Source organism: Eulemur rufifrons, chromosome 28, assembly GCF_041146395.1.
Source record: "Eulemur rufifrons isolate Redbay chromosome 28, OSU_ERuf_1, whole genome shotgun sequence".
NCBI classification, from domain to species: Eukaryota; Metazoa; Chordata; class Mammalia; order Primates; family Lemuridae; genus Eulemur; species Eulemur rufifrons.
The window spans coordinates 48,907,858-48,932,416 of NC_091010.1; the positions used below are offsets into that span (position 1 = coordinate 48,907,858).

Sequence of the window (24,559 nt, forward strand, 5' to 3'; positions counted from 1 at the left end):
CTTGACGGAATAAAGTTTACGTCCAGACTGTCTCCTCCCAGAGCCATGAGACTAGGAGACTGAGCAACAGACAACGGGGGCCCAGGGTTCCGTTCTCTCCCTGCGGCTCCAGGGAGACCACCAGATGGCGCCCTGGGACCCACCGCAAGATCAACTTCCTTCCTCTTCCGCTAACTCTTCCTGGCAGCGGGCCCGGCTCCGGGCGGGGGCTCAGGGGCCTGGGGCCAACAGGCTCCCCCTGGGGTTCCCCAGCTTCGGAGGTGGCCAAGCGTCAGGTGCGGCGAAAGCCGAGTAGCGGCGGAAGCTCCCAGCCGTCTGGGGCAGGCCGAGGCGGGTGAAGAGACTGGAACCGGGGCGCTCGGTGGGGTGGCGCTCTGTCAGCGAGTCCTTCCTCGGGCTAGTCCCCGGGCCAGAGCTCGCGCCCGGTGGACAGTCATCCCCGCGGCCCGCCCAGCGCGAACTCTTCCCCTCTGAGGGGCTCGCCCAAGTCGCTCCCGGTTGGCTGCGCGAGGCCGGAGTTAAACTTTCAGCCAATGAAAAAGGGCACGGGGCGTGACGCACGGAAACGTCACGGGAATTCCCCCCTCCGGGGGCCCGGATAGGGGCTTTCCCGGCTGCAGCCCCTGTGGCTGGAGAGGTGTCGCTACCCGTCCGAGGCGGGTCGGACGCGGGGATAAGCCGGAACCAGAGCCGCCGCCACGGTGAGTGGCCGGGTTCAGACCCCTGGGTGGCCGGGACACGGAGAAGGGCGGGAAGAGGGCCTATAACTGACCGAGCCCGGGGCTGGAGACCCGCGGATGCACACAGCCAGGGAGGGCGCACACTCAGAAGGGCGCGCATGACGAGCCAGGCACACGGATACACGTCGACATCCTGGTACAGAGACACGCGGGCCGTGCGTACACCTGCACCTGTGCGGGCGTGCGCACAGCAACGGCCGTGCAGTCGGACTCACACACATGCACACCCAGACGTGCTCACCGGTGCCCTTACACATCAAGACTGACATGTACCCACCTGTATGCAGACATGCTCACTTGCACATTCATGTTGACGCCATGCACACACAATATGCACACACAACATGCACCCAAGCACTAGGGCCGAAATCACACTTGTAGAGCTGTGATGGAAACACACGTGTATTACACACGGCTGTGAGATTGGGGTGGGAGCGTGCAGGGGTCTGCCAGTCGCCTGGGCACCCAGAGCCGGTGCGGTGTGGGGATCCACGGCTGTTGAGATGTTTTGGGGAAAGGGGAAAGAGGAGCCTATCCAAAGAAGGAGATACCTTTCCTCCCCTGCCCTATGGCCCCAGAATCGCGTTTTCGGGGCAGAACCCCTGGGGCCCCCCACTGGGAAGAGCCCCCGCCTACAGGCCACTCAAAGAAGAGGCCTTCGACAGCAGGAATGTCCCCCCAAAACCCCCCGGGGTGAATCAGCCGTGGCCTCCCTCCCGGCAGAAAATCCCAAGGTTGCTCCAGGCCGAGGGAGGGGAGGGGGGGGAGGCAGACCTGGGCCCGGACTTCGAGCCTCCCCCGGTAGTGAGGCCCATCCCCTGCCCTGGAGGGAGGAGAGGGCCTCGCCCCCATAGGGGCTTCCCTGACTCTCCTCGCCCCTCTGCCTGCGGAGAAGCAGCCGGCGCCCGCAGGCCGGTGCTGGCCTCCCGCCCCTCCCGCCGCGGGGGCGGGGACCGCGGCGTCATTTCCAGGCCCGCCCTCTCCGGCTCCGCCTCCCCCTGGTATTTTCGGGACTTTCCTAAGCTGCTCTAACTTTCCTGCCCCTTCCCCGGCCCGGCCCAGCTCCGGATCTCGCCCTCCACCGGATCTCACCCGCCACACCCGGACGGGCTGCTGGGGGAGATCGGACCCTCCCCCAATCTGGCCCCCATCTCCCGCCCACCCCCGTTATAATCTAACCTCCCTCCCCCTGCCACTCCCCCCACCACCACCTAGGCGGGCGCCTAAAACTCTGGGAGCAGCACCCGGCCGACTGGAGCCACCAGAGCCGGGCCTAGCCCAGAGACATGGAGAGTTGCTACGACCCAGTGAGTCAGGCCGCCTGGCCCTGAAACCGGCCGGCGGCTCCCGGTGTCTGTCTGCCTGTCTGCTGAAGTCCTTTCTGCTCCTTTACACCTGTGTGCCTTCAGATTATCCCACCCTGCCCGTCCGTCTGTCTGCAAATTCTGCTTCCCCAAGGAGCTTTCTCTTGGGCCTGGGGTGGAGGGGGAGTGACTACAGAGGGCTTGGAGATAGGAGGTGGGGCTCTGGGGGTGGCTCAGAATCGGCCGCCACCCCTAATCTGTCTCCAAACCAGGGTCTGGATGGGATCATTGAATATGATGATTTCAAATTCAACCCCTCCATTGTGGAGCCCAAGGAGCCGGCCCCAGAGACACGTAAGTCCCCTGACCTCCCTCTGTCTTAGAGGGAGGAGGAGGGAGAGCCTGTGGTGTGTACTCTGCCTGGGGGGTGGGCTTGGAGACTCTGGCTCAGCAAGGCCTCTCTGTCCCTAGCTGATGGCCCCTACCTGGTGATTGTGGAACAGCCTAAGCAGGTGAGTGAGCAAAAGGGATGATGTGGAATAGCTTCAGCTTTGGGGACAAGTTGGGTAGTTGTAGCTGGCTGGCCATGGGGGCGGTCACTGGCGAAGGAGGCCACAGTGGGTTGGATGGTTGGCTACTGCTGATTGCAGTGGTGCGGTTCTGGTTCTGGGCAGACGCTACCAGTCATTGTGGTCACTGCTGGGCAGGCATGTGGCTGGCGGGGGTGGTCTCTCCTGATAACAATGTCACTCTGCCTTTGGACCTTCAGCGAGGCTTCCGATTTCGATATGGCTGTGAAGGCCCCTCCCATGGAGGACTGCCAGGTGCCTCCAGCGAGAAAGGCAGGAAGACTTATCCCACTGTCAAGGTGAGCCAGGATGGTGCTGGAGGGTGAAGGGTGGGCCAGTGGACAGCATGTCCATGTCCGGGGGCATGACTGACAGCCCCTGCCCCTCCCAGATCTGTAACTACGAGGGACCGGCCAAGATCGAGGTGGACCTGGTAACGCACAGTGACCCGCCTCGTGCTCATGCCCACAGCCTGGTGGGCAAGCAATGCTCCGAGCTGGGGGTCTGCGCCGTGTCTGTGGGGCCCAAGGACATGACTGCCCAGTAGGTGCCCCCTACCCCTGGCCCCCACTGGTATGCCCCCTCATTGCCTGCTAGTCCCAGGCCCCAGCCCACCTCTGTGAGCTTAGCATCTGACCAAAGGGAGACACAGGTTGGCCCCAATACCCAAGGGCCCAAATGAAAACTAGAATAGCTGCCTTGAGGAAGTAAGGCTGAGCCGAGCCCTGGCAATGAGGAAGGTGCCTCAGGAGGAAAGGACTGCATGGGCAAAGGCCTCTGACTCTCTCTTGTCCCCAGATTTAACAACTTGGGCGTTCTACATGTGACCAAGAAGAACATGATGGAGATTATGATACAAAAACTTCAGAGGCAGAGACTCCGCTCCAGGCCCCAGGGCCTTACAGGTGTGAGACAGGGGAGTCACGGGAGGTGTTCATGGAAGGAGCAAGAGGGAGGAGGAGCCCAGGGGTCACACGTGTGCCCACTGCCCAGAGGCTGAGCGGCGGGAGCTGGAACAGGAAGCCAAGGAGCTGAAGAAGGTGATGGATCTGAGTATTGTGCGGCTACGCTTCTCAGCCTTCCTTCGAGCCAGTGATGGCTCCTTCTCCCTGCCCCTGAAGCCAGTTATCTCCCAGCCCATCCATGACAGCAGTGAGTATCCTGATTGCCTGGAATGCCATACCTGGGTATCAGAGGGAATATGAGGGGTGACCTCAAGCTGTGGAGTCAGATAGGCCTGGGCTTCTGACCCTGGCCCTGCCACGGATGAGCTGCATGATCTTGAGCAAGTCCTTTCCCCCACTGAGTATTGCTTGTGTCTTTGGTCAGTGAGGATGCTAGTGGTTCCTGCATCTCCTGGGGTTGTTGATGAGTACAAAGCACCTGGCTCCATAAATGTGGCCATGACTATTATATCATCTCAACTAATCTACATCCCACCCCCATAGAGTCTCCGGGGGCCTCAAACCTGAAGATTTCTAGAATGGACAAGACAGCGGGCTCTGTGCGGGGTGGAGATGAAGTTTATCTGCTTTGTGACAAGGTGCAGAAAGGTGAGGCTGGAGCCCAGACTGGGAGCTAAAAACATTGGGTGTAAAATTGGGGCCAGGGCAGCTCCAGGATAGATGGCCCTGGAGATTGCACTGGGAGCTGTGGCCCAGCTTCAGTTTCCCCGTAGATGACATTGAGGTTCGGTTCTATGAGGATGATGAGAACGGATGGCAGGCCTTTGGGGACTTCTCTCCTACGGATGTTCATAAACAGGTACCCAGGGGCCAGGGCCTGGGCTGGGAGCTGAATTAGGTGAAGGCTTCACTGACACCCTGTGTTGTCCCTCCCACACCAGTATGCCATTGTGTTCCGGACACCCCCCTATCACAAGATGAAGATTGAGCGGCCCGTAACAGTGTTCCTGCAACTGAAACGAAAGCGTGGGGGGGATGTGTCTGACTCCAAACAGTTCACCTATTACCCTCTGGTGGAAGGTGGGGCTGGGCTGAGGATCCCAGGGGGCTGGCAGTAGAGGGTTGGCAGGGCTGAGCTGGAGGGTCCCAGGCACTAGACCAGGGGACCCAAGAGCCAAGTCAAGAAAGGGGAGGGTCCCAGATGGTGGTTCCTAGGAGCCAGCCTGAGGGCTTCTGGGGGAAGGACCCTGAGGCATGACCCATGAATTGGGGTTTTAACATCCCATTTCCTTCTGCCCCCAGACAAGGAGGAGGTGCAGCGGAAGCGCAGGAAGGCCTTGCCCACCTTCTCCCAGCCCTTCGGGGGTGGCTCCCACATGGGAGGAGGCTCTGGGGGCGCGGCTGGGGGTTATGGAGGAGCTGGAGGAGGAGGTGAGGGGGTGCTGGTGGCGGGAAGGGGGATGGAGGAGGGAGGGGTAGAGGGAAGAAAATCTGTGGAGGAAGAAATCTGGGAGGGTCTTGGCTGGTGCCCTCTCCTCACAGCCCTGCGTATACCCACAGGTGGCAGCCTTGGCTTTTTCCACTCCTCCTTGGCCTACAGCCCCTACCAGTCAGGCGCGGCCCCCATGGGCTGCTACCCTGGAGGCGGGGGCGGGGCGCAGATGGCCGCCTCTGTGCCCGGCGGGGACGCTGTGGAGGAAGCAGCAGAGCCGGGCGCGCCCCCTGTGACCGTCCAGTGCGAACCGCAGGCCCCGGAGATCCTGCAGCGAGGTACGGCCTCCGGCATCCGGGCGGTCGGGACCCCGGGGTGGGGACCTAGCCCTTACCCACGGCCCCTGTTGTCCCCAGCCCGGGAATACAACGCGCGCCTATTCTGCCTGGCGCGGCGCAGCGCCCGGGCTCTGCTGGACTACGGCGTCACGGCGGACGCGCGCGCGCTGCTGGCAGGACAGCGCCACCTGCTGACGGCGCAGGACGAGAACGGAGACACGTAGGCCGGCGAGAGGGAGGGCGGCGTGCACGAGGGAGGGCTGGGTAGGGGATGGGAGGTCATGGGGTGGGGGCAGGAAAGGGCCCTGGAGCCGGCCAGACCGCGCTTCAAGTCCGGCTTGGCTATTAACTAGTTCTGCTCAAGGTACTTAGTCTCTCCAAACCTCAGTTTTGTCGACTGTGAAAGGGGTACAGCAATACTACTTACCTACCTCAAAAGGGTGCTGGGAAGGATTAAGTTCAGGTACACCTATGCCCTTGGAGACGTTCTGAGTTCAACAGGCCCCAGCCAGGGAGATTACAGAGGCAGTGGGATTTTGAGGGCAGAGGATGCTCTGAGTGGCTGGGTTTGCTAGGCCAGACTGCCTCCCCAACCCCCAGGCCGCTGCACCTGGCCATCATCCACGGGCAGACCAGTGTCATTGAGCAGATAGCCCACGTCATCTACCATGCCCAGCACCTCGGCGTTGTCAATCTCACCAACCATCTGCACCAGGTCGGGGGGTACCCGCTGGTGAGGGGTAGGGGTTTGGAGGCAGGTGGGTCTAAGCCCAGGGCAGGCCTGGCTCACCCTGCTTTGTCCCCAGACACCCCTGCACCTGGCAGTGATCACTGGGCAGACGAGGGTGGTGAGCTTCCTGCTGCAGGTGGGCGCAGACCCAGCTCTGCTGGACCGGCACGGAGACTCAGCCATGCACCTGGCGCTGCGGGCAGGTGCTGATGCCCCCAACCTGCTGCGTGCCCTGCTGCGGAGTGGAGCCCCCAGCACGCCCGAGGTGTTACAGCTGTTACACATGCCTGACTTTGAAGGTGAGTTCCCAATCTCATCCAGACTAGGGGCAGGGGTGGGGACCAGGAAGGGCATCTGCTGAGTGCCTAGAATGGACATGTGGTGTTGAGGCTGACTGGTCAGGGCTGGTCCGGAGCTATAGCTGCAGGCTGAGTGTGCTGCATCCCTAGGGCTGTACCCAATACACCTGGCGGTCCGTGCTCGGAGCCCTGAGTGCTTGGATCTGCTGGTGGACAGTGGGGCCGAAGTGGAGGCTGCAGAGCGGCAGGGAGGCCGAACAGCCTTGCATCTAGCCACAGAGATGGAGGAGCTGGGGTTGGTCACCCATCTGGTCACCAAGGTGGGACTAAGGATTGTGGAAGGGGTGGGGCCAAGGGTTGTGGAGGAACTAAGGATGGTGAAGAGATGCTTGGGAGGGGGGAGGCCAGTTGGACGGTGCTGTGGTCAACTACTCCCTTGCACCCCACAGCTCCAGGCCAATGTGAACGCTCGTACGTTTTCGGGAAACACACCCCTACACCTGGCAGCTGGGTTGGGATCCCCGACCCTCACCCGCCTCCTTCTAAAGGCTGGTCAGTCTCACCCTTAGGGACATTTGAACAGGGTTGGGGAAGGGAAAGAGGTGCCTCCCTGACCCCCCACTTTGCAGTGGGGGGGCCCCATTGCACCTCCTGATGACTCCCTCCCTCCCAAAGGTGCTGACATCCATGCAGAGAACGAGGAGCCCCTGTGCCCCTTGCCCTCTCCCCCTACCTCTGATAGTGACTCGGACTGCGAGGGGCCTGAGAGGGACCCTCGAAGCAATTTCCGGGGCCACACACCTCTTGACCTCACTCGCAGCACCAAGGTGAGGCCAACCTGGGTGGCACAGCAGCAGCAATGAACAGGGCATCTCCTGGGCGTGGGGGCGGGGTCCTGAGAGTGTGGACTTAAGGATAACTGGGCTTGGGGACGGGGTAGGAAATAGTAAAGGTGAGGCCATCTCCCCAGGTGAGGACCTTGCTGCTCAATGCTGCGCAGAACACCCTGGCACCTCCTCTGACCCCACCTAGCCCGGCAGGTGAGATGTCATCATGTACTCCCAGGCCCCAGCCCCCTCCTCACGCAGGTGTCTCCTCCTTCAGGACCCTGCAGGATGTCTCCTTTCACCCACCACGTCCTCAGCCCCCAGTGGCCCTGACTTCACTGTCAGATCATCTTGGGAGAAAGGCGGTGTCCAGCTGGCCCTGTCTCTACCCAACTCTTGAGGTAACTGACATGTCTGTGTTTATGTCTCCTCAGGGCCAGGGCTGTCACTTGGTGATACAGCCCTGCAGAACCTGGAGCAGCTGCTAGATGGGCCAGAAGCCCAGGGCAGCTGGGCAGAGCTGGCAGAGCGGCTGGGGCTGCGCAGTCTGGTGGACACGTACCGAAAGACGGCCTCGCCCAGCGGCAGTCTCCTGCGCAGTTACGAGGTGGGTCGGCCTGCGCCCTGCCCCAGCCCCAGCTTCCCCTCCCCAGTCTCAGAGCCTGATGCGCCCTTGGCCCCAGGGCTCCCAACCCCACACCCTAGTTCACGCCTCAGGCCTCTTCCTTCTCCTCAGCTGGCTGGTGGGGACCTGGGGGGTCTGCTGGACGCCCTGTCTGACATGGGCCTAGAGGAGGGAGTGAGGCTGCTGAGGGGCCCCGAGATCCGGGATAAGCTGCCCAGCACAGGTAAGGGGGCTACCTGGAGGATGGATCTGGGCTGGAGGCTGGGAGGCCTAAAGCCTTGATGACCCCCTTTTCCTTTCTCCTGTGCCCTCCCGCCCCCACAGAGGCGAAGGAAGACAGTGCTTACGGGAGCCAGTCGGTGGAACAGGAGGCAGAGAAGCTGGGCCCACCCCCTGAGCCACCAGGAGGGCTCTGCCATGGGCACCCCCAGCCTCAGGTGCACTGAATTGTCACCTACATGCCAGCCTCCTTCTGGACCCTCTGTACAGCACCCCCACCTCTTCCAAATCTTATTTAACTCCCCAAGCCCACCCCTCAGTTCAGGCAAATAAAGGATTCTCAAGGGAAGGGGAGGGTCCCCTTCTCAAGTTATGGCAGTCCCTATGTGACTCTTGTCCCTGGAACCAGCTACCTACCCTGGCCGCAAGCCAGGCACTGGAGAGCAGAGAAGGAGGAGGCCCAGTCGGCAAGTCCAGAGCAGTTTTAATGGGGCGGAGGCTGTACAGAGGGCAGGGCCCACTGAGGAGGGAAGGCAAGGCCGCACTGTCCCCGGCCCACGTACCGGGCCTTAACGTGGACGCCCTTCCTCCACCTCTGGAAAGAGAGAGGGTGAGCCCTTGGGGAGGAAGGAGGGAAAACCAGCTCAGCCCCAACTCCTGGCCTCTGTCTGAGCCAGGCCCCAGGACGGAGGGGGATTGCTGGTGTCAGGGTGGGGGTGGTCTCAGCAGAAAGCGGAAACGTTGTCAGGCCTCCCCCACGCAAAAAAAAGCATCAAAAGTTCAGGGGCACTGGCCCCTCCTGTCCCCACCCCCGCCCCCCCAGTACGAAAAAGTGCAAAACATTATCACAAAAAGGGGGTCTCCAAGGGGCCCTCAGTGTAGGCTCCTGAGGCCCATGCCCCAGCCCTGCCCTGCCCCGGACACCGCGTCCGGCGCGGTCGGGCCCTGAGCCACAAGGCCCTTATGGGTGGCCCGAGGCCGGCCCGGGCTCAGGCAGGGCTGTGTCATCCTGTCGGTGCCCACGAGGCACCCCCACCCCCACCCCCACCTCAGGGCTTCCTTCGCCCGCTGCCTGTCCCTGCCCGAGATTCTGAGCCCTGACGAGCCCGGGGCTGGCTGGAGGGGTTGGGCTGCAGGGAGGGACTGGAGTGAGACGGGGGGAGTCCGTCCTCCACGCTCCCGGCCTGGGCCAGTGCTGCCTCTATGGCGTCCAGCTCTTCGCTGCCCGCCTTCAGCTTGACCCGCAGCAGCGCCGCGTACGTGCCGTAGCGGGATTTCTGAAGAGGGGCAGGGCTGTGAGAGCCTGCTCTGCCCCTCCGCCCATCCCACCCCATCTGGACAGGGAGGGCCACCAGAGGGGGATAGGAAATGGCAGGGTCCTGCCCACCTCTGAAGTCCCAAGAGCCCCCAAGGACTGAGATGGCCCCCTGGCAGGCTGGTGACCCTCTCTGGGCTCTCTCAAGACTACTAACTGCAACGGCTAAAGTTTCCTGAGCCTTTACCAGAGTTGGGGAACGCAGCACTTTACAGACATGTCACTTCACGACCCTGTTGGGTGTGGAATGTTGTCTTTGTTCCACAGAAGAGGAGACTGAGGCTCAGAGAGAGTCAGCAGCCTGCCCAACATCATCCAGCTGGTCCCACTCATAAGAGTCCATGCCCTTCACCCTAGTCTGAGCCTGTGTGTGGTGACAAAGAGGTGCCCAGGCAGGGAGGCTCACCTCAAACTCCAGGTAGGCCTCCTTCTGCCGCTGCTCGTCAGCCTCCTTGCCCCTGGCCTTCTTGCTCAGGTGGGCAGCCCGGTGCTCCCGCAGCTCACTTGCCATGGCCTTCAGCTTGGCCTCGTGGGTCCGCACCTGCTCCTCCTGGCAGCCAAGGGGAGCATGGTCAGGGTCACTCCAGCCCATACAGTGCCTTTGTGCAAGTTTTTAAAAAGATGCCCCTTCCTTTGGACAAACAAAGCACCATGTCTGGGTTACTAGGTGGCACGGGGAGTTGGGGCTGGGTTTTAGCCTCCACTCGCCCCTGTGGCCAGTGTCCTGGTGCAGGGGACAGCTACATGATCATACACAGCAGCTCTGAGAGCAGTCGGCCTGGTCCTGCCCCCTCCATCCCACTGGCACCAGGTGGACTGAACTGGGGCTACCTGGGAGAGGCGGGTGGCAGCGCTGGGCAGGAGAGGGCGGCTGAACTTCTTCTGGGAACTAACAGCAGCTGGGAAGGGGGGTGCAGAGAACATGGCGGCCACCACATTGATGCGAGTGATCCAGGACTGCATCTGCTCCAGGCTCCTGGGGAGACAGCACACCCCCTTGGGACCTGGGCCCAGGGTTCTGGGCCTGAAAAGGAATGAGGCAATCCAGGGACAAGGGAGGGCAGCGAGATGGAAGGTGGGGTGAAGGGGTCCAGGATGGGCAGGAGGAAGGCACTCACGGGGCCTGGAAGAGGAAGACCCGCCAGTCAGCTGTGCGCAGGTAGAAGACGTGGGGCCTCTTGCTGTAGTCGCTGGCTCTGGTGGCCAGGGCATGGTGGATGCTGATGGCATTCTTGAGCTCCGCCTCCGAAAGGGCCTTCCCAGGCTGGTACTCCTCCTGCAGGGGTGCCCATCTTGTCCTGCCTGGCCCCAGTCCCACCCATCCCACCTATGTCCCCCACGACCAGCCCAGCCCCAAACCTTTGGCCTTGGCCCCGCACCTTCTGCAGGTAGAGGATCATGCCCTTGAGGATTCCGTGGAAGCTCTTCCAGCCCCGCTTGCCCCGAGGTGCTGGGGGAAAGGAGACAGTTTAGGGGGGACAGGGACAGGCCCACTCCCATCCATCCCCCAGCCCCTTCCACCCGGCCACGTACTCTTCCTGCAGTCAGGGTCTGCGTGCACCTTTCGCACCAGGGCCCCGTGCTTGTAGACTGCGGCCCCAGGCTCGGGAGTCAGGTCCAGGAAAGGGCTGGAGCCGCTGCCGCTGCCCCCGCTGACCCGCTTGATGACCTTGGGGTTGGGGTCGGCCAACTCAGACAGAGAGCGTCTCAGCTCCTCCTCGTCTCTGCAGGTGTAATCACCTCAGGGGGGGGCTGGCCATGGAGCCATCACCCCCCCTTCAGTCCTGGCCTCTGCTCACCCTGAAAGCTCCTTCAGTGTTTGTGGAGATGCTGGGGGGGGGGGTCCCATCACCCTGAGGACGCTGTCATGTCTCCCACCTCAGATCGGGTCTCCCCAGGGTGTAGCTATGCCTCTCCCCCTCAGAGCAGGGCCCCTCGAGGCAGCCTGTCTCCTCCCTAAGATTAGAGCTTTGCAGCGTAAAGCCACAACTGTCCCTTCCTCCCCTCATGTGTCACCAGCCCTGTGCTCTCCATTTCTGCACACACCCCAACCCTCACACCCTTCTCCACCAGGACAGGCACATGTCTGACTCAACTCTGTCTCAACCACATCCAGCACTAGGCTTTGCTCATAGCGTGTTGGCTAAATGGTGGCAGAAGGAGGAAGAAGTAGCTTCCCAGTGCCCCTCCCACCCCCGTACATCCTGGTTTGCAGGCTCTGTCAGACAAAAAATTGGATTCTATCTTGCCATTCCCTTGCTCAAGAACCTGCAGTAGCTCCCTACTGCCTCCCACCTGGAGCCTACACTGCATTTCCCCCAACATCATCCTCTTCCACCCTTCATTCCAGCCAGACCTGGCCACTCATGGTCTCCCAGTCCTACTCACATCAGCCACCACACCTTTGCCTCCCAAATACCAACTTCCCCTTTTCCTTTCCCAAATGTTTCCCCTCGTTCAAGACTTGTGTCAGTCTCAACCCTCCAAAAAGCCTTCCCTGATCTCCCCCTGCACCCTAATCCTGAGCTCTGCCTCCTCCTGTGAGGTCTTCTCTCCTAACCAGAGCTCCTAGCTAAACTGCACAGTGGCTCTCAGCAGATACCAGCAACTACGGCAATCTACTGGCTGTTACGATGAGGGCTGCACCCTCAAACTGGGGGCCCCAAGGCCAAAAGTGGACCTCCTCTCTCAGACTGGACTCTCTAATACTTCAAGCCTTGCTGCTTCTATTGGGGGCTGCCAAGAATAGACATGGTTCCTTGTTCAGTGACATCTAGGCTTCCTAGGACCTAAGTGGGGCCACTGGTGCTACTGGTCAAGGCCCTACTTCCAGAGGCTTCTGCTTTCCCACTAGGGTTGCCAGGGGACCTCCCTTTTATGTTTCAGCACACACACCCCCAACCCCAGCTTGTCATAACAATCCAGCTGGAGACAAGACGCAGAGCCCCAGGTCCAGGCAGGCATCTCCAAAGAAGGAAGTGAGGCAGCCTGTCTCTCATGAACTCTCACCCCTCCCCTGCCCCAAAGCCCCAGGACTCACAGGGTCCACCCAGTTCTCCTGCCCCCCCCCCCAGGCAGCCCCTTCCCCAAGCCCCACCCCTAACCCACCATTCAGCCCCAAGACTCACATGGCCCACTGCAACTTTTCATTCTTGATGGAGCTGTACAAGGCCTGGGGAAGGAGGAATAAATCAGGGGGCTGTGGGTCAGTCCTGGGAGAGGGTGTACTCCAATGTCATAGCCCTCCCTCTCAACTTGGGAGAAGAGACAGAACTAAGGGGGAGGGGCAGCAGGATATAAGGACCAAGAACACAGGCTCTGGACAAGGCCCAGCTCCACCACTTTAGCTGCAAGACTCTGGACAAGTATCCATGGCGAGGAATGAACAGAGTAACACATGGGCACAAGCAGTTCGCACAGGGCATCCTGGCACAGGTTGACGCACAATAAAGGGTAACTGCCATTATCACCTTTATTATTGTTAAGGGGCTATCCTGCTCAGACCCTGGGCAGAAGGACGGCCCTGGAGGGGATGGGAAGGAGCAGCCCTAGGAACTCTCCCTCCCCTAACCACATGCTTTGGCCTGTTTCCACAGGATAAATCCACACACAGCATATGGGGAAACAGGCCCCAGCATAGAGGACTTACCCTCTCAGCTTATTCCTTGGTTAACAGAGAATACATTATCATGGCTTCCAACCCCAGGACAAACTGAGGCCCCCCTAACCCAGACAGCCCTACCAAGCCAATCACCAGGGCGATCCGGCTCCTGCCCGTGTGCACACATCATGTTACTGGGGAGTGAACACTAGTCTAAAAGCAGCGGTTTTAGCTTCCAAGCACTGCCCAGACCCAACTTCCTGTGAGCTTCTGAACCAGTCACTTCCTCTCCATACAGGTAGCCTGGAGGACCCTTGGGAGGCTTGAGGTGGTCAGAGGAGAGAATAGGCTCCAGGAGTAGTGTAGGGGACCCCTCTTCTTGGGAGTAGCCTGGAACATGGGTCCATGCCAGCGCCTCCAACTGTGGGGGTGCTTCCGCCAGCCTGTCTGAGTGGGTGTGTCCCCAGCATGTGCGTGTTGGGCTAAGTGTGTGGCATGTGATGCTGCCTGCATGTGAGCTGGGTGCAATGGTGACGTCGGCACCTTCCCTGTGATGGGACACAACCCCCCTTCACTCCCTCCAACACACCACAGTCTCTGACTCTCTCACTGCCCACAGCCATGCCCAGCCACAAAGCTAGCCAGGCATCCCACCCGTGCACACCCTGTCCACACCCTGTCTGGGGGTGGGTGCACCCCACAGCCTCCACCGCCGCCCCAGCACAACCCAAGCTAAGCAACACACAGCACTCCCAGCACATACCCGGCCCAAACGCAGCATAGCTTAGACCCCTAAACCCTCACTCCCTAACTCTCTGGCCAGGAGGCTGAAGTGGCCACCAAGATCCAACCTGCAAGCCTTGTCTCCAGCCTTCTAGTTCGTCCCCTGCCGCGTCTCAGGACCCCCTTTGGCCCACAAGCACACCTTCCTTGGAAGGTCCTGAACCCCATCGCAGAGTCCCATGTCATGCTCCCATCTAGAAAACCCTCTTCCTCCCCAAAGACCTTTTGGCTTGTGAAGCCCACCTTGGTCCAACGGTCTGTGCCCTCCCTGTCGCCCCCAGTCCATACCCGTGAGCTCTGTCCCTGCCAGGCTCCCCCCTTGGCCCCATCGATGCTCTCCCCTCGGCTCCTGCCGCCCTCGGTGCCTCCCTCAAGCCGCCTCCTCGGTCGTCCCCCAGCCTGGTGTGGGCTGCGGCCCCAACGCCCTCACCGCCTTTTTCTTCTTGCGGCTCTGCAGGCGGCTGACCACCAGGTCGGTGTAGAGCACGGGCTTGAGACTGCGCGAGCGCTGCGGCCAGCCGTAGCACAGGGTCTCCGCGCCGCGGTGGGTGCGCCCGTAGCGCACGGAGCACAGCGAGCGCGAGCGCAGCCGCCCGGCGCTGCTGTGGATGCTGTTGACGCCGATCATGCTGGCCCGGCCCGAGCGCCGCGGCCCCGGGCCATGCCCCCGCCCGCCCTTGGCCCCCGGGCCGCCCCGAACGGCCAGCGGACGGCTCCTCCGACAGCCAGCGCGAGCGGCGCGGCGCGGCCCGAGCCCGGCCCGGCCCGGCCCGGCTCCCACCGACGCACGGAGCGCGCGGCGGCGGCGGCGCTGTCTGCTCTGCAGCTCGGCGCGAGCGGGAGGGGGGCGCCGACGGGGAGGGGAGGACGAGGGCTGGGGGCGGGGACGGCGCGAAATGCAGGCGCCCGACCGTGAGGGGGGCCCTCCGCGCCACCACCGCGAGGGGCCTGGGGAGGCCAGCAGGGGCGCTCGCGAGGGGGCGGGCGGCTCGGGCTGCTCGGGGGAGACTGGCAAGGGTCGCTAGGAGCTTTAGGCCTGGAGCGTGAAGGTGGGGGGACCTCGCAGGGTCTGGAACTCCCTCCTGGCTCCTCGGGATGGGGGTGGAGATGAGGGGAGGGGTCGGACGGACGGGCCCGAGGCCCTTTGACACTGAGTCGGGAGGGCACTCGAGGCAGGATGGATGGAGGCAGCCAGGGAATAGCCCTGGCCTCATCCAACTCACCCGCAGATACCCCCCAAACGCCCCACATATATCCCAACTCACATCCACATACCCCAGTTCGCGCATACACCCCAACGAACCAGACGCACCAATTCAGTCACACCAACTCAGACACTTCAAACTCAGATATACACCTCAAATGTACAATCTTTAACTCAACATACACCCCCTACTCACAGGCATATGTCAAAAATCAGACACATCCAACTCGAAGATGTAGAACCCATCACACAAACACCCAGCCTACACCCCAACTCGGATACACACTAAGTCATAAGCCCTAAAGCCACACAAATACCCCAAGCCACACAAACCCCCTTGATTCACTGATGCCCTGTCGCACATATACAGCTCAAGCATACACCCCAAATTCAACCCAAACTCATCCAACACCTCAACTCACAATAGACACCGCCACACAGACGCATCCTCAAACTCAGCAGCCCAATACTACACCCCAAGCTCATAGACATGCCATGCCCTACGACACTCCTGTGCAGTCACATGTATGTAGTGGCCCAGAGACATCTTTGTCCAACCCTGGGGGTTTCTTCAAGTGAGCTCAGGACTCCCCGACATAAAACACCACCGGATCGGGGACAGGAATGAACCCACGGGACTGGAACGCCCCCTTCTCCTCCCACCCCCACCAGCCCCTGTGTATCGTCTGACCCCTCAGGTGATGGCGCTGGAGCTGGTGCCCGGGCCTAGGGCCTGCCCACAAGGGAGCCAAAAGCGCAGAATCAAGTCCCAGCTTTGCGCCAACTTGCTGCGCAACCTCAGAAAAGCCTTTGTCCCTCTCAGGCCCCCTCTACCTCCGGGTACCTCCAGCGCATCGGTACCAGGAAAGTCTTTGTGGCTGTACACACACTGGGGTGGGCAGCGGTGTGCCTGAGTACCCCCTGCCCCATGCAGGGACCCCCTTCTACCCCCAGTACACCCTGGAGGAGGTGAACCGACAAGGCAAAGGCAGGGTCCAGGACCGCCCTCTCAAGTGTTTTCCAGAGCCGCTCCCCTCCCCCGCTGCGCGCAGCCGCGATTGCACGAGTGTGCGCATGTTCCGGGAGAGCCTGCGTGTGGGGGCTGGGGGAGGGGGCGGTCCCCAGGCTGAGTCACGAGAGCCCAGGTTCCCGCAGCAGGAGCCGGGGGCCTGCAGGCCCCACCCCTGCCCTCCCTCCGACTCTGCTGCCGACTGGATCCTCCATCCTTCCCCTCCAGCAACTTCTACGCTGCCCCGCCCCCCACCTTGAGCAGCTCCCTGGGGAAGTCGCCGCCATCGTTGAGGCCCTCCAGGTTCCCGATGAAGTCCCCGCAGGTCATGCGCTTCCCGATGTTCTAAGGGAGGGAACAGAGGCCTGTGAGCTTGGAGGGCCCTCGGCCTTCCTGGCCTTTAAGTCTCTGGAGAAGGGTCTGTTTTCCTGGCTCCTGCCCGTGCACACCCCACTCACGTGGCCATGGAGATCCGTGTTGAGTAACATGAGGGCGCAGGTCAGCGTATGGGCACCGTCTAGGGAAAAGCTGACATTCAGCCACCGCCACTTCCCAGGGACTCTTCCCACAGCCATCTTCCCTAGCCTCGTAGTTCATCCCCCTCCCCCGCCCCCCGCACCCTTTCAGGGCCGCCTTTGGCACACAACCACCTGCTCCTACGTCCTGAACACCATTAGTGAACACTCCCCAAAAAAGACCTTCTCCTCCAGCAGATCTCTCAGCAAGGACCTCTCCCGTTTCTCAGGACCCCTTTCCTAGATCCCTAAGGTAGTGCTGGGGGCTGCCCATTGCTGGCCCGCACACTCGCATGCCTCTGTGCATTGAACACAAGCAAGTCAACCCCACACTTACGTAGATCGCTGAAGCCAGGCAGAATCCCCACTCAAGCCAAGCACTGTCCTGCACGTGTATGTGACCGACCAACTGCATACAAACCCCTGCCTCTTCACAACACTCTTGACCCTAGCAGTATGCCTGCCCCGTGTATAGTTCCACATACGTGTAGCCATGTCAGCACTGTCTGTGCACATGCGTGTTCACATGCCTATACATTCATTCCCTCCTGCACACGTACGCATGCTCCTATACACACACTCAGTGCTAGCCCATCTGCCTCTGGCCAGCTGGGACAGTCCTGCTCTCAGCCTCCTTACCCTCTGAGGACAGGGCTTCAGGATTGCACTGGAAGTATCGCTGGGAGAAGTGGGCCAGCACACGCTCCCGTTCCTGGGTCTCACCCATTAAGGCCAGCTCCTTCAGAAACACCCTGGGGACGGGGAAAGAGGGAGGATGTCATCCCTACCCAAGGTTCCCTTACTGGCTTGGGCAGGGTGATGTCAGCTCAGGGGAGACACAGAGGCTCAGAGGAGGCACAGCTGGCACCCTGCACACCAAGCCTAGAGAGTGGGGCCCTGTCCTCAATTGGCTCCACACCCACCTGAGAGCTTGGTCCAGAGTCATGCCCGTGAAGACAAAGAACTTGAGGTACTCCCCAGCCACCAGTTTGCTGAAGTCATTGCTGTGGGCAGGGCAGAGAAACAGGTGGGGTCTCAAGAGACAGTGTCAAGGGGTCAGCTGGGGATTACCTAGAGACCCAGGGGCACTGGATGGAGAGGATGTGGAGGTGCTGTCCCCAGGATGCATTCCCTCCATCCCCTTCCTCAGTCCCAGCCCAGTGGCTTTACTTCTTGCCCAGGTGCCGGGCCACATCGGCCTTCCTGAAGCCATCTAGTCGGTACAGCCTCTTGGCCAGGCGCTGCGCGGCCTCCAGATCCGCTTTCTGCCCATTGGACAAGGTGTCCGTGCTTCCCAGGGCCAGCCGCTCTGTGCTGTCCAGCTCTGAGTCCGAGTCAGACACCAGCTGGCTCAGGGGTAGTTCGCTGCCAGGGTAGAACACCAGCTCAGGGGTGGGGCAGGGCCCTCAGGGGCCATCTAGTACCTCCCTCTGTCTCCAGGTCCAGAGGATGGAGAAGGGGAGAGAGGGACATGGGAAAGGCATTTTTCTTTTCTTCAGGAAGGAGACTGTACAGGTTCTGTCCATCAGTCTACTCCACCCTTACCACCTCTCTGTGGAAGTCCTGCCTCAAATCTAACCCACATCCATCTTGTTGCTGTGGGAGTTCTGGCTGCTTCCCCAAAGTTTCCAGAGGCCTAAGTTTGCTATTAGATATAGACCCCCATCCCTACACTGGCCCTACTCAGAGCATAGTCCTCTGTCTGTGAGAATACAAAGACAGAATAGATGGGTTGCAGGGAGGAACAGTGGAGGGTCAGGCAAAGATTTCAGGGCAGCAGGGACACCCTCCTGCTCCTAAGTCTTTCTTTCTCCCACCATTTAGGGAGAGGAGTCCCTCCTTGGTGCTCCCCAAAGAAGTAGCCTCTGGGGTTAGGGGAACTGGGGGTCAGGTGCACCCCTCATCCTCTTTGTCTCCTCCTTTTCCCTTCCCAACCCAGCTGCTCTACTCGCAAAGCCACCTGTCACCCCAGAGACAAGAGGCCGGAAACTCCTGGTTGCTAAGCAACGCTGTCTCCCTGGCCACCCCCTCCTGTTGCCATGGCTTCCATTACTGAGAGGGTAGCTGGCAGAGTGGAGAGCAGAAAGGTTAGACTGTGAAAGGACTTCCTGGAGCAGGGTGAGAGATGCCTGATTGGGCAGGGGGCAACATGGGAGGGAGGCAGGGGGCAACATGGGAGGGAGGCAGTGGGAGAGGCTGGTGGCTCCATCTTTGGTGAAGCCTCCATGCTGGGTGGGGTAAGGTCATGGGAATTCTAAGCAGGTTAGAGACTGCCTGGAGAGGAAAGGCCGCTCCAGGGAGAAAGGAGGATGTTCTCTGGGGATCCTTCAGTCCTGAATCATGGTTTCTCAAGACACTGGATTTGAGACCAGGGGTGCTATCATCCAAATGGGAAAACAGGCATCTGTACCCCATAACCACCCCTACTCAGGGGTCAGGAGTATTAACTACATCCTCACAGTCAGGATCTGTCCCTTAAATCAGCTCTAGTACAGAGCTGGGGCTCTGGGGGACTTAGATCTGAGGGATCAAAGTAATTACTCACCTGCCAAGGGGTGCTGCCCCCAGCCCAAGGCTGTCATCTGAGTGGCAGGGACTAGGGGGCTCCCTCTCTGGGGCCAGTTTGGCTCTGGCCTCTGCCTCTTCCTCCTCCCCTCTCTGTGTCCAAGGACCATCAGCAGCGGAGCTGGTACCAGAGTCCAGTTCCAGAGGGGCAAGCGGGGCAGGAGCAGGAGGGTCAGGCCGCAGGGTCGGGGGTTGGGGAGGCAGCTCAAAGGTGAAGAAGGGGCTCTGGGTTGGACCAGGTGAAGCCAGGGCCTCCAGCGAGGCGAGGCTGGTGTAGGAGGTGCCCTTGGCCCGATGTGACTCCAGGATGGCTTCGAACACACAACTGAAGGAGTCAGGCCCATCGGCCGAGGGGCTGGTCCCAGGTAGAAAGGGCACAGGAGATTTGAGAGGCCCGGTGTGAGGCAGCCGGCTCCCTGGCCTGCAGGGGCAGGGGAAATCTTTGGTCAGGGGCCTAGAGTACAGGTGTCAGGCAGGATTTCATTGAACGCAGGCTGACTCTGTTAAGGGGATTATCATCCCCTTTTCACAGGCTCCCAACCCCTAACAAAAAAGACCCTCTTGGGTAGAGGATCCAAGCTATGCACTGCCCCTGGGGCATCCCAGCCCTACCAGTCCCCAGCACCCCATCCTCTCTCTCCCTCCCCCCACCCTCCTTGCTAATCTCCCTTTCTCCTCCTTTTCCCTGATCCGCTTCTCTCCTGCCATCCCATTTCTATTTCTGGCAACATCTTAGGAGAAGATGAGGCTCCAAGCTGCAGTGGGGTGTGAGACGGAAAGGAGAGCCCCACATGCCCCACTCTCCCACCAGGACCCAGGATCTGGACTGATGACCCCCACCCCCAGCCCCCGTCCCCAGGCTTGATCCTGGCCTCTGGCCCCGCACCTGACCCCTGTCCTGCCAGAATTCCTTGCCTCTTCTTCCTGGCTGCCCCGACTGCCCCTGGCTTCTTGCTGCTACCAGCTCCCCACATCCCCAGTGTTGCGCCAGGCCTCTGGCCGCTGTGCAGAATCTCCTGCTCCCCACTCTGTCCTGCAGCACCGCAGCCTGGTCCTGCCGCTCCTGGCCCCGTCCTCATCTATCCCAGTCCCTTTGACCCAGCTCGGCCTCTGGGCCAGTGGGAAGGAGCAAGCCTCTTTCTCCCCGACTCCCTCACTCACCGGGCCCCCTCTGAGGCCTCAAACACCTCGTCGTCCACATCCTCTTCCCCACCTGCCTCATCCTCGTCTTCGTTGCCACTGCCCAGGCTGGAACGAGGGCCAGGGCCTGGGCTGGGCCGGGGGGCAGGTGGGCGGGCAGTGCCAGGCAGGCCCTCAGAGCTGGGCTGGCTCTCGATGGCTGAGTCAGCCTCCTCTCGCTCAGCCAGCACCTCATCGATGTCAGTCTCGCGGTAGCACCTCAGGGGCACCGTGTCCAGGTCCGTCTCGGAGTACTTGGCTGCTCGCCCCACAGCCACCCCAGAGTCCTGCCCTGAGCCCACCCCAGGAGGAGATGGGGGAGCCCGCTCTGGGGGCTTAGCACCTGTAGTATGCATAGCATCCAGGTCAGGAGGTTGTCCTTGTCAGCCCCCTGTCCTGACCCTGTTCTCAGAGCCCTCCCCACTGCCTCATATTGGCAGGAAGTCCTCTCACTGTCTTGCCACCACTCCTCCTGCTACAAACTCAGCTTGCTCCTGGTGCCAGTGGAGCTCATTTCAAACTAAGTTCTTGTCAAACAGCTTAGAGGAGGGAGACCTGCCTCTTCACTGTGTGGAATGACCACTGGCATCCTCCCCGCCTCCCTCCCCTGCCCAGCCTCCTCTGGGTGCCTCCCACCCAGCCCTATCCCCCAGACCCCCTCATAACGCAGATGGAAAGGTTGAGGCCTAGGGAGGCCTGGCTGACTCAGGAGCCCAGGAAGGGACCGGGGGAAGTTTGAAGGCAGGCTCCCTCCCAAGCCTCAGCCAACGTGGGGACGGCCCTGCCCTGTTCTTGCCTCAGTCCCAGCCTTACCTGAGCTGGGGGGGTCCAAGGAGCCATAGAAGAATTCCCATTTGGCTCGAGCAATTCTCTGGGCATGAGAGGAAACTTCCCGGGAGGAGGACCAGGTGTCTCCCTGAGCCAAGAGGGAGACACAGGCACCCAGAGAAAAAGCCAGACATACAAGGACACAAGAATATGAGACAGAAACACAGAAACAAAAACACACAGTGACAGAGATGGAGGTGCAGAGACATAGGGACAAACACAGAAGGCAAGAAGGAGACAGATTTAGGACAGACTAAAGGATTCGGAGTGGACAGCAGACAGGCCCCAGTCCGACAGGGGTCCAAGCCTTGCCCCTTCAGTGGATCACTGGGGTCCCAGGGAACCCAAGGGAGGTTGCATACCTGGTTCAGTAATCCAGTGTCAGCAGGTCCGCGGAATAGTGTGGCCAGGTGCTCAGGGGGTCCCCCCAGTCCATTGGGGAGAGAGGAATAAAGGCCATCTGTCCCAACCTGGGGTGGAACTGGTGGCCCATGTAAAGGGTCCCGGCTGCAAGGAAGGGCTGAGCCTCCTCTGGCTGGGAGTGGGTCTGACGTGGATGCCTCCAGCCGTAACTTGCGATTGGAGACAGGCCCAAGGGCTGGGATGGGCCTGGGAGGAGAACCCCCCCCCAGATCCCAGCTCCGACTCAAGCCTCCGGGAGCAGGTAGCCCATTCAGTGGCCTCACGCTGGCCTTCTCCACAAAGCGGAAGATGACCACGGAGCTCTGGGCCCCTGGTGGGGGCTGCCCAGTGGGTGAAGAGGGTGCCCAGGGTGAAGGAGCAATGCAGGGTGAAGGGGGTCCACGCAGAGGTGTACAGGGTGCTGTCACACGTCCCAGTTCCCGGCCTCGGGGACCTGGACCTGCCACTCGTCGTAGCAAGGAGCCTGTGCTGCCATACATGCTGGCTGGGGGGCTCTGGGGCACCGGACCTTCGGGGAGCCAGCGGCGTGGGCATCGTGGTGGGGAAATGGCACAGTCGCCTTCCGAGCAGAAGCGCATGGCACCCTGGGCCATGCTGGGGCCGGGGGTCAGGCTGGGGGGGCAGGGATGGCGAGGCCAGGTGGGGAGTGAGGGGGCTGCATGCTCTTCAGACAGGCCTGTAAGAGAGGAAGGGGAGCAGGATGAACTGCCAGGAAGTTAGATGGGTAGGACAGCAGAGACAGGGAAGGGAAAGTTGGCTGGGGCATCTGAGCACCAGGGACCTAGCCCTCCCTGGGAATATGGGATCACTGATCCCTCACCGGGGGGCTACTTCCATGGAGGCCTGAGGATAAAAGAACTGTACACCCAGTGGGCCCCTGGCTCCTCTCCTTCTGCCTGGGGGCCCTGAGGATCACCCTGGGAGGAGACAGGAAGCTATTCCAGAAGTTGAGTGAGCCCAGAGTACTGTGGCACTTTGGAGCTACTTCTGGTGTGGGGGAGCTGGTACCCCACCCTCTGGATCAGGATTGTCAGCCAATCATCACACCATACAGCTCTGGGTCCGCTATAGTTCCTCTTGTGGGGCCCCCTTACTCAGGGAAGGGGAACCCAGGCCTCCAGGAAGGAGAAGGAGGAAGAATGGGGGTCATATAGGGACGACGAAGGGCTTAGAGGCACAGGGTGGAGGGGAGGAGAAAGGCCTGAGCAGAGATCCCTATCCCCAGTACATACATGCTGAATAGCAAAGGGACATTCTTGGTCTCCACACAGGTACACACTGGCACACGCACACACATGCATTCATGCACATACACACACACACACAAGGACAAATATGTCAGTACACAGTTAAACACATTCATAGGCAACACCCTCCGGCACACACAGACAGACACACATATTGCTCAAAGACACACCCTCATGCACTCTCACAGTCATAACAAATATGTGTGTAATAGAAAGGCACATGCTTGTTTTACACACACACCATCATCAAACAGGAACACACAAAGAGATACCCAAATATATACACAGGCTCTCATTCTCCAATACACACAGAGATACAGGTGTATCAGACACTCACAGAGACATGCTGAAAACAGTCACATACAAATACAGATGTACATTTACACACATACTCAAGCAGGGACACATACCCTCCCCCCACTTCCAGTTCCTGGGGTCTCCTGGGGAGGGGGGAAGACTGCACCACATCCTTCTCCTCCCCCTCTTCCCCCAGGAGTATGACAGATCTTGTCCAGCCCAGGAGGGGACCATAAAGGGGTAAAGGGGCCTCTGGTGGCAACACTGGGTAGGGGCAGAGGTCAGGAGCAGCAACCCTGCCAGGCAGGTTCCGGAAGCTCAAAGGGGGCCCAGCGCAGTTCTCCGTGCAGCCCCCTCTCAAAGCCACCTCAGTACTCACCGCTGCTCGCCTGGAGCTGAGACCGAGGAGAGGCAGAGGAGAGGCTGGGCCCTGCTCAGCTGTGAAGGCAGCGCGGCTCCTGCTTGCTCCAGGCCCGCCCGCCTCTCAATCCCTCCTCCTACCCCCTACGCGCTGCTCAGGCAACGCTAATCCCCCCCACCCCCCGCCCTCTCCCAGGGCCCTGAGTCCCGGAGGCTGCCAGCCTCCCTCGTCACTAGGTCTCCGCTGAGCTCTCCCGCCAACCTAAGGCCCGCCCCAGACAAGGGGGAGGGCGCATGGAACCCCTGGTTCTATTCTCCAGACCCTCACGTGCCCCACCCCACTCGTGTCTACGTCCTTCTCACCCACTGACCCTTGTGCCACACGTATGGCCCCGTTGCACACGCGTGTCCCGCTCCAGACCCCACGCGTGTCCCTAGGAGGCTGCCACATGACCTGTTACATGCCACACGCGCTCCCGCCCCCACGAGCACGCGGACGCGCCAAGCACACGGTATGGGTGTAGACCAGACCCGCCTCTTAAATCCAGGAGACCATCAACTATGGAAGGAAGATCTAGGGAACACAGTTTTGAACCCTTTGGGGTTTTGAGTCTTGGACCCGGAGACCCAACCCTGACCACCCACCCTAGGTGCAGCAGGAGGGATGTTAAGCCAGACTTCAGGAAGAACTTCCTTACTGCCTGAGCTAGGTGTCCCTCCCGCCTAGGGGTAAGAGGTTAGACGGGATGACCCCGGGACTGGAAGAAGTGGGGGACAGGCAACTCTAGTGCCCTTGACCAGGGTAGAAGGGGTCCGGGCTATTTTAAGAAAGCGCCGCTCGAGTTACTATGGCAACTACTCTCCTTAGGAAGGCCAGGATGGGAAGGTGGCGACCTCAGAAGGAAGAAGGGGTCTGTTTGGGCGGTCAAGGGGCGCAAGGACGTGCGAGGCGGGGGCGCGCGGGGCTCACCGCGGGGAGGGGTGGCGCGGGCTCCGCGTGGTGCTGAAGGGGACAGCGCCAGATTTGTCGCACTGCGCAGGCGCAGAGGCGCGAACAAAGAGGGGAGGGGGAGGAGGCGCGCAGCCGGAGGTGGTGCGCGCTCACGTGGCTCTATTTTTGCAGGGGTCAATCCTATCAGCTACCCACTCCCATGCAGGCTAAGGAAGAAGAGGAGGCAAGACCCTTACCTAACTTGACCTTCTGGTCCTTCCCCACACCCTTCTAGCTGCGATGGGGGCGGTGGG

General features: G+C 60.8%; 2 protein-coding genes across 3 annotated transcripts; one reads left to right on the forward strand and one right to left on the reverse strand.

Annotated features, from left to right (window-relative positions):
• The first annotated feature begins 615 nt into the window (after positions 1 to 615).
• NFKB2 (nuclear factor kappa B subunit 2) lies at positions 616 to 8,317 on the forward strand. Its single transcript, XM_069460898.1, has 23 exons — positions 616 to 701; positions 1,956 to 2,047; positions 2,317 to 2,398; positions 2,516 to 2,556; positions 2,814 to 2,912; positions 3,005 to 3,156; positions 3,412 to 3,518; positions 3,607 to 3,765; positions 4,062 to 4,166; positions 4,292 to 4,377; positions 4,460 to 4,598; positions 4,821 to 4,949; positions 5,079 to 5,288; positions 5,367 to 5,508; positions 5,889 to 6,003; positions 6,095 to 6,317; positions 6,468 to 6,637; positions 6,767 to 6,869; positions 6,993 to 7,144; positions 7,288 to 7,357; positions 7,579 to 7,751; positions 7,881 to 7,992; positions 8,094 to 8,317. The coding sequence occupies exons 2-23, from the start codon at positions 2,027 to 2,029 to the stop codon at positions 8,213 to 8,215; spliced, it is 2,712 nt and encodes a 903-aa protein (XP_069316999.1). The 5' UTR covers positions 616 to 701; positions 1,956 to 2,026; the 3' UTR covers positions 8,216 to 8,317.
• Positions 8,318 to 8,455: 138 nt separating this feature from the next.
• On the reverse strand, positions 8,456 to 24,513 carry PSD (pleckstrin and Sec7 domain containing). Of its 2 annotated transcripts, XM_069460896.1 has the most exons (18): positions 24,503 to 24,513; positions 23,334 to 23,392; positions 21,350 to 22,086; positions 20,973 to 21,075; positions 20,142 to 20,502; positions 18,961 to 19,401; positions 17,586 to 17,780; positions 17,339 to 17,419; positions 17,055 to 17,167; positions 16,359 to 16,417; positions 16,156 to 16,245; positions 12,432 to 12,475; positions 10,837 to 11,027; positions 10,683 to 10,753; positions 10,422 to 10,579; positions 10,135 to 10,279; positions 9,710 to 9,853; positions 8,456 to 9,265 (listed from the first exon to the last, which is right to left on the reverse strand). In XM_069460896.1, the coding sequence occupies exons 3-18, from the start codon at positions 22,001 to 22,003 to the stop codon at positions 9,038 to 9,040; spliced, it is 3,078 nt and encodes a 1,025-aa protein (XP_069316997.1). In that variant the 5' UTR covers positions 22,004 to 22,086; positions 23,334 to 23,392; positions 24,503 to 24,513; the 3' UTR covers positions 8,456 to 9,037. The 2 variants fall into 2 exon arrangements, with proteins under 2 accessions (XP_069316997.1, XP_069316998.1); XM_069460897.1 differs by lacking the exon at positions 24,503 to 24,513 and having other exon boundaries at positions 23,334 to 23,418.
• Positions 24,514 to 24,559: the final 46 nt, after the last annotated feature.

What these genes read in the sequence shown, in the direction of transcription:
- NFKB2 (XM_069460898.1), top strand. Translation starts at nt 2,027, where the DNA reads ATGGAGAGTTGCTACGACCCA. An exon ending in CAGGCCCCAGGGCCTTACAG is followed by an intron (nt 3,519 to 3,606) that starts GTGTGAGACAGG and finishes CCCACTGCCCAG; the next exon opens with AGGCTGAGCGGCGGGAGCTG. An exon ending in CCGCCTCCTTCTAAAGGCTG is followed by an intron (nt 6,870 to 6,992) that starts GTCAGTCTCACC and finishes TCCCTCCCAAAG; the next exon opens with GTGCTGACATCCATGCAGAG.
- PSD (XM_069460896.1), bottom strand. Translation starts at nt 22,003, where the DNA reads ATGGCCCAGGGTGCCATGCGCTTCTGCTCGGAAGGCGACTGTGCCATT. An exon ending in GAAAAGTTGCAGTGGGCCAT is followed by an intron (nt 11,028 to 12,431) that starts GTGAGTCTTGGG and finishes TTACACCTGCAG; the next exon opens with AGACGAGGAGGAGCTGAGAC. An exon ending in AGGCCTACCTGGAGTTTGAG is followed by an intron (nt 9,266 to 9,709) that starts GTGAGCCTCCCT and finishes GCCCCTCTTCAG; the next exon opens with AAATCCCGCTACGGCACGTA.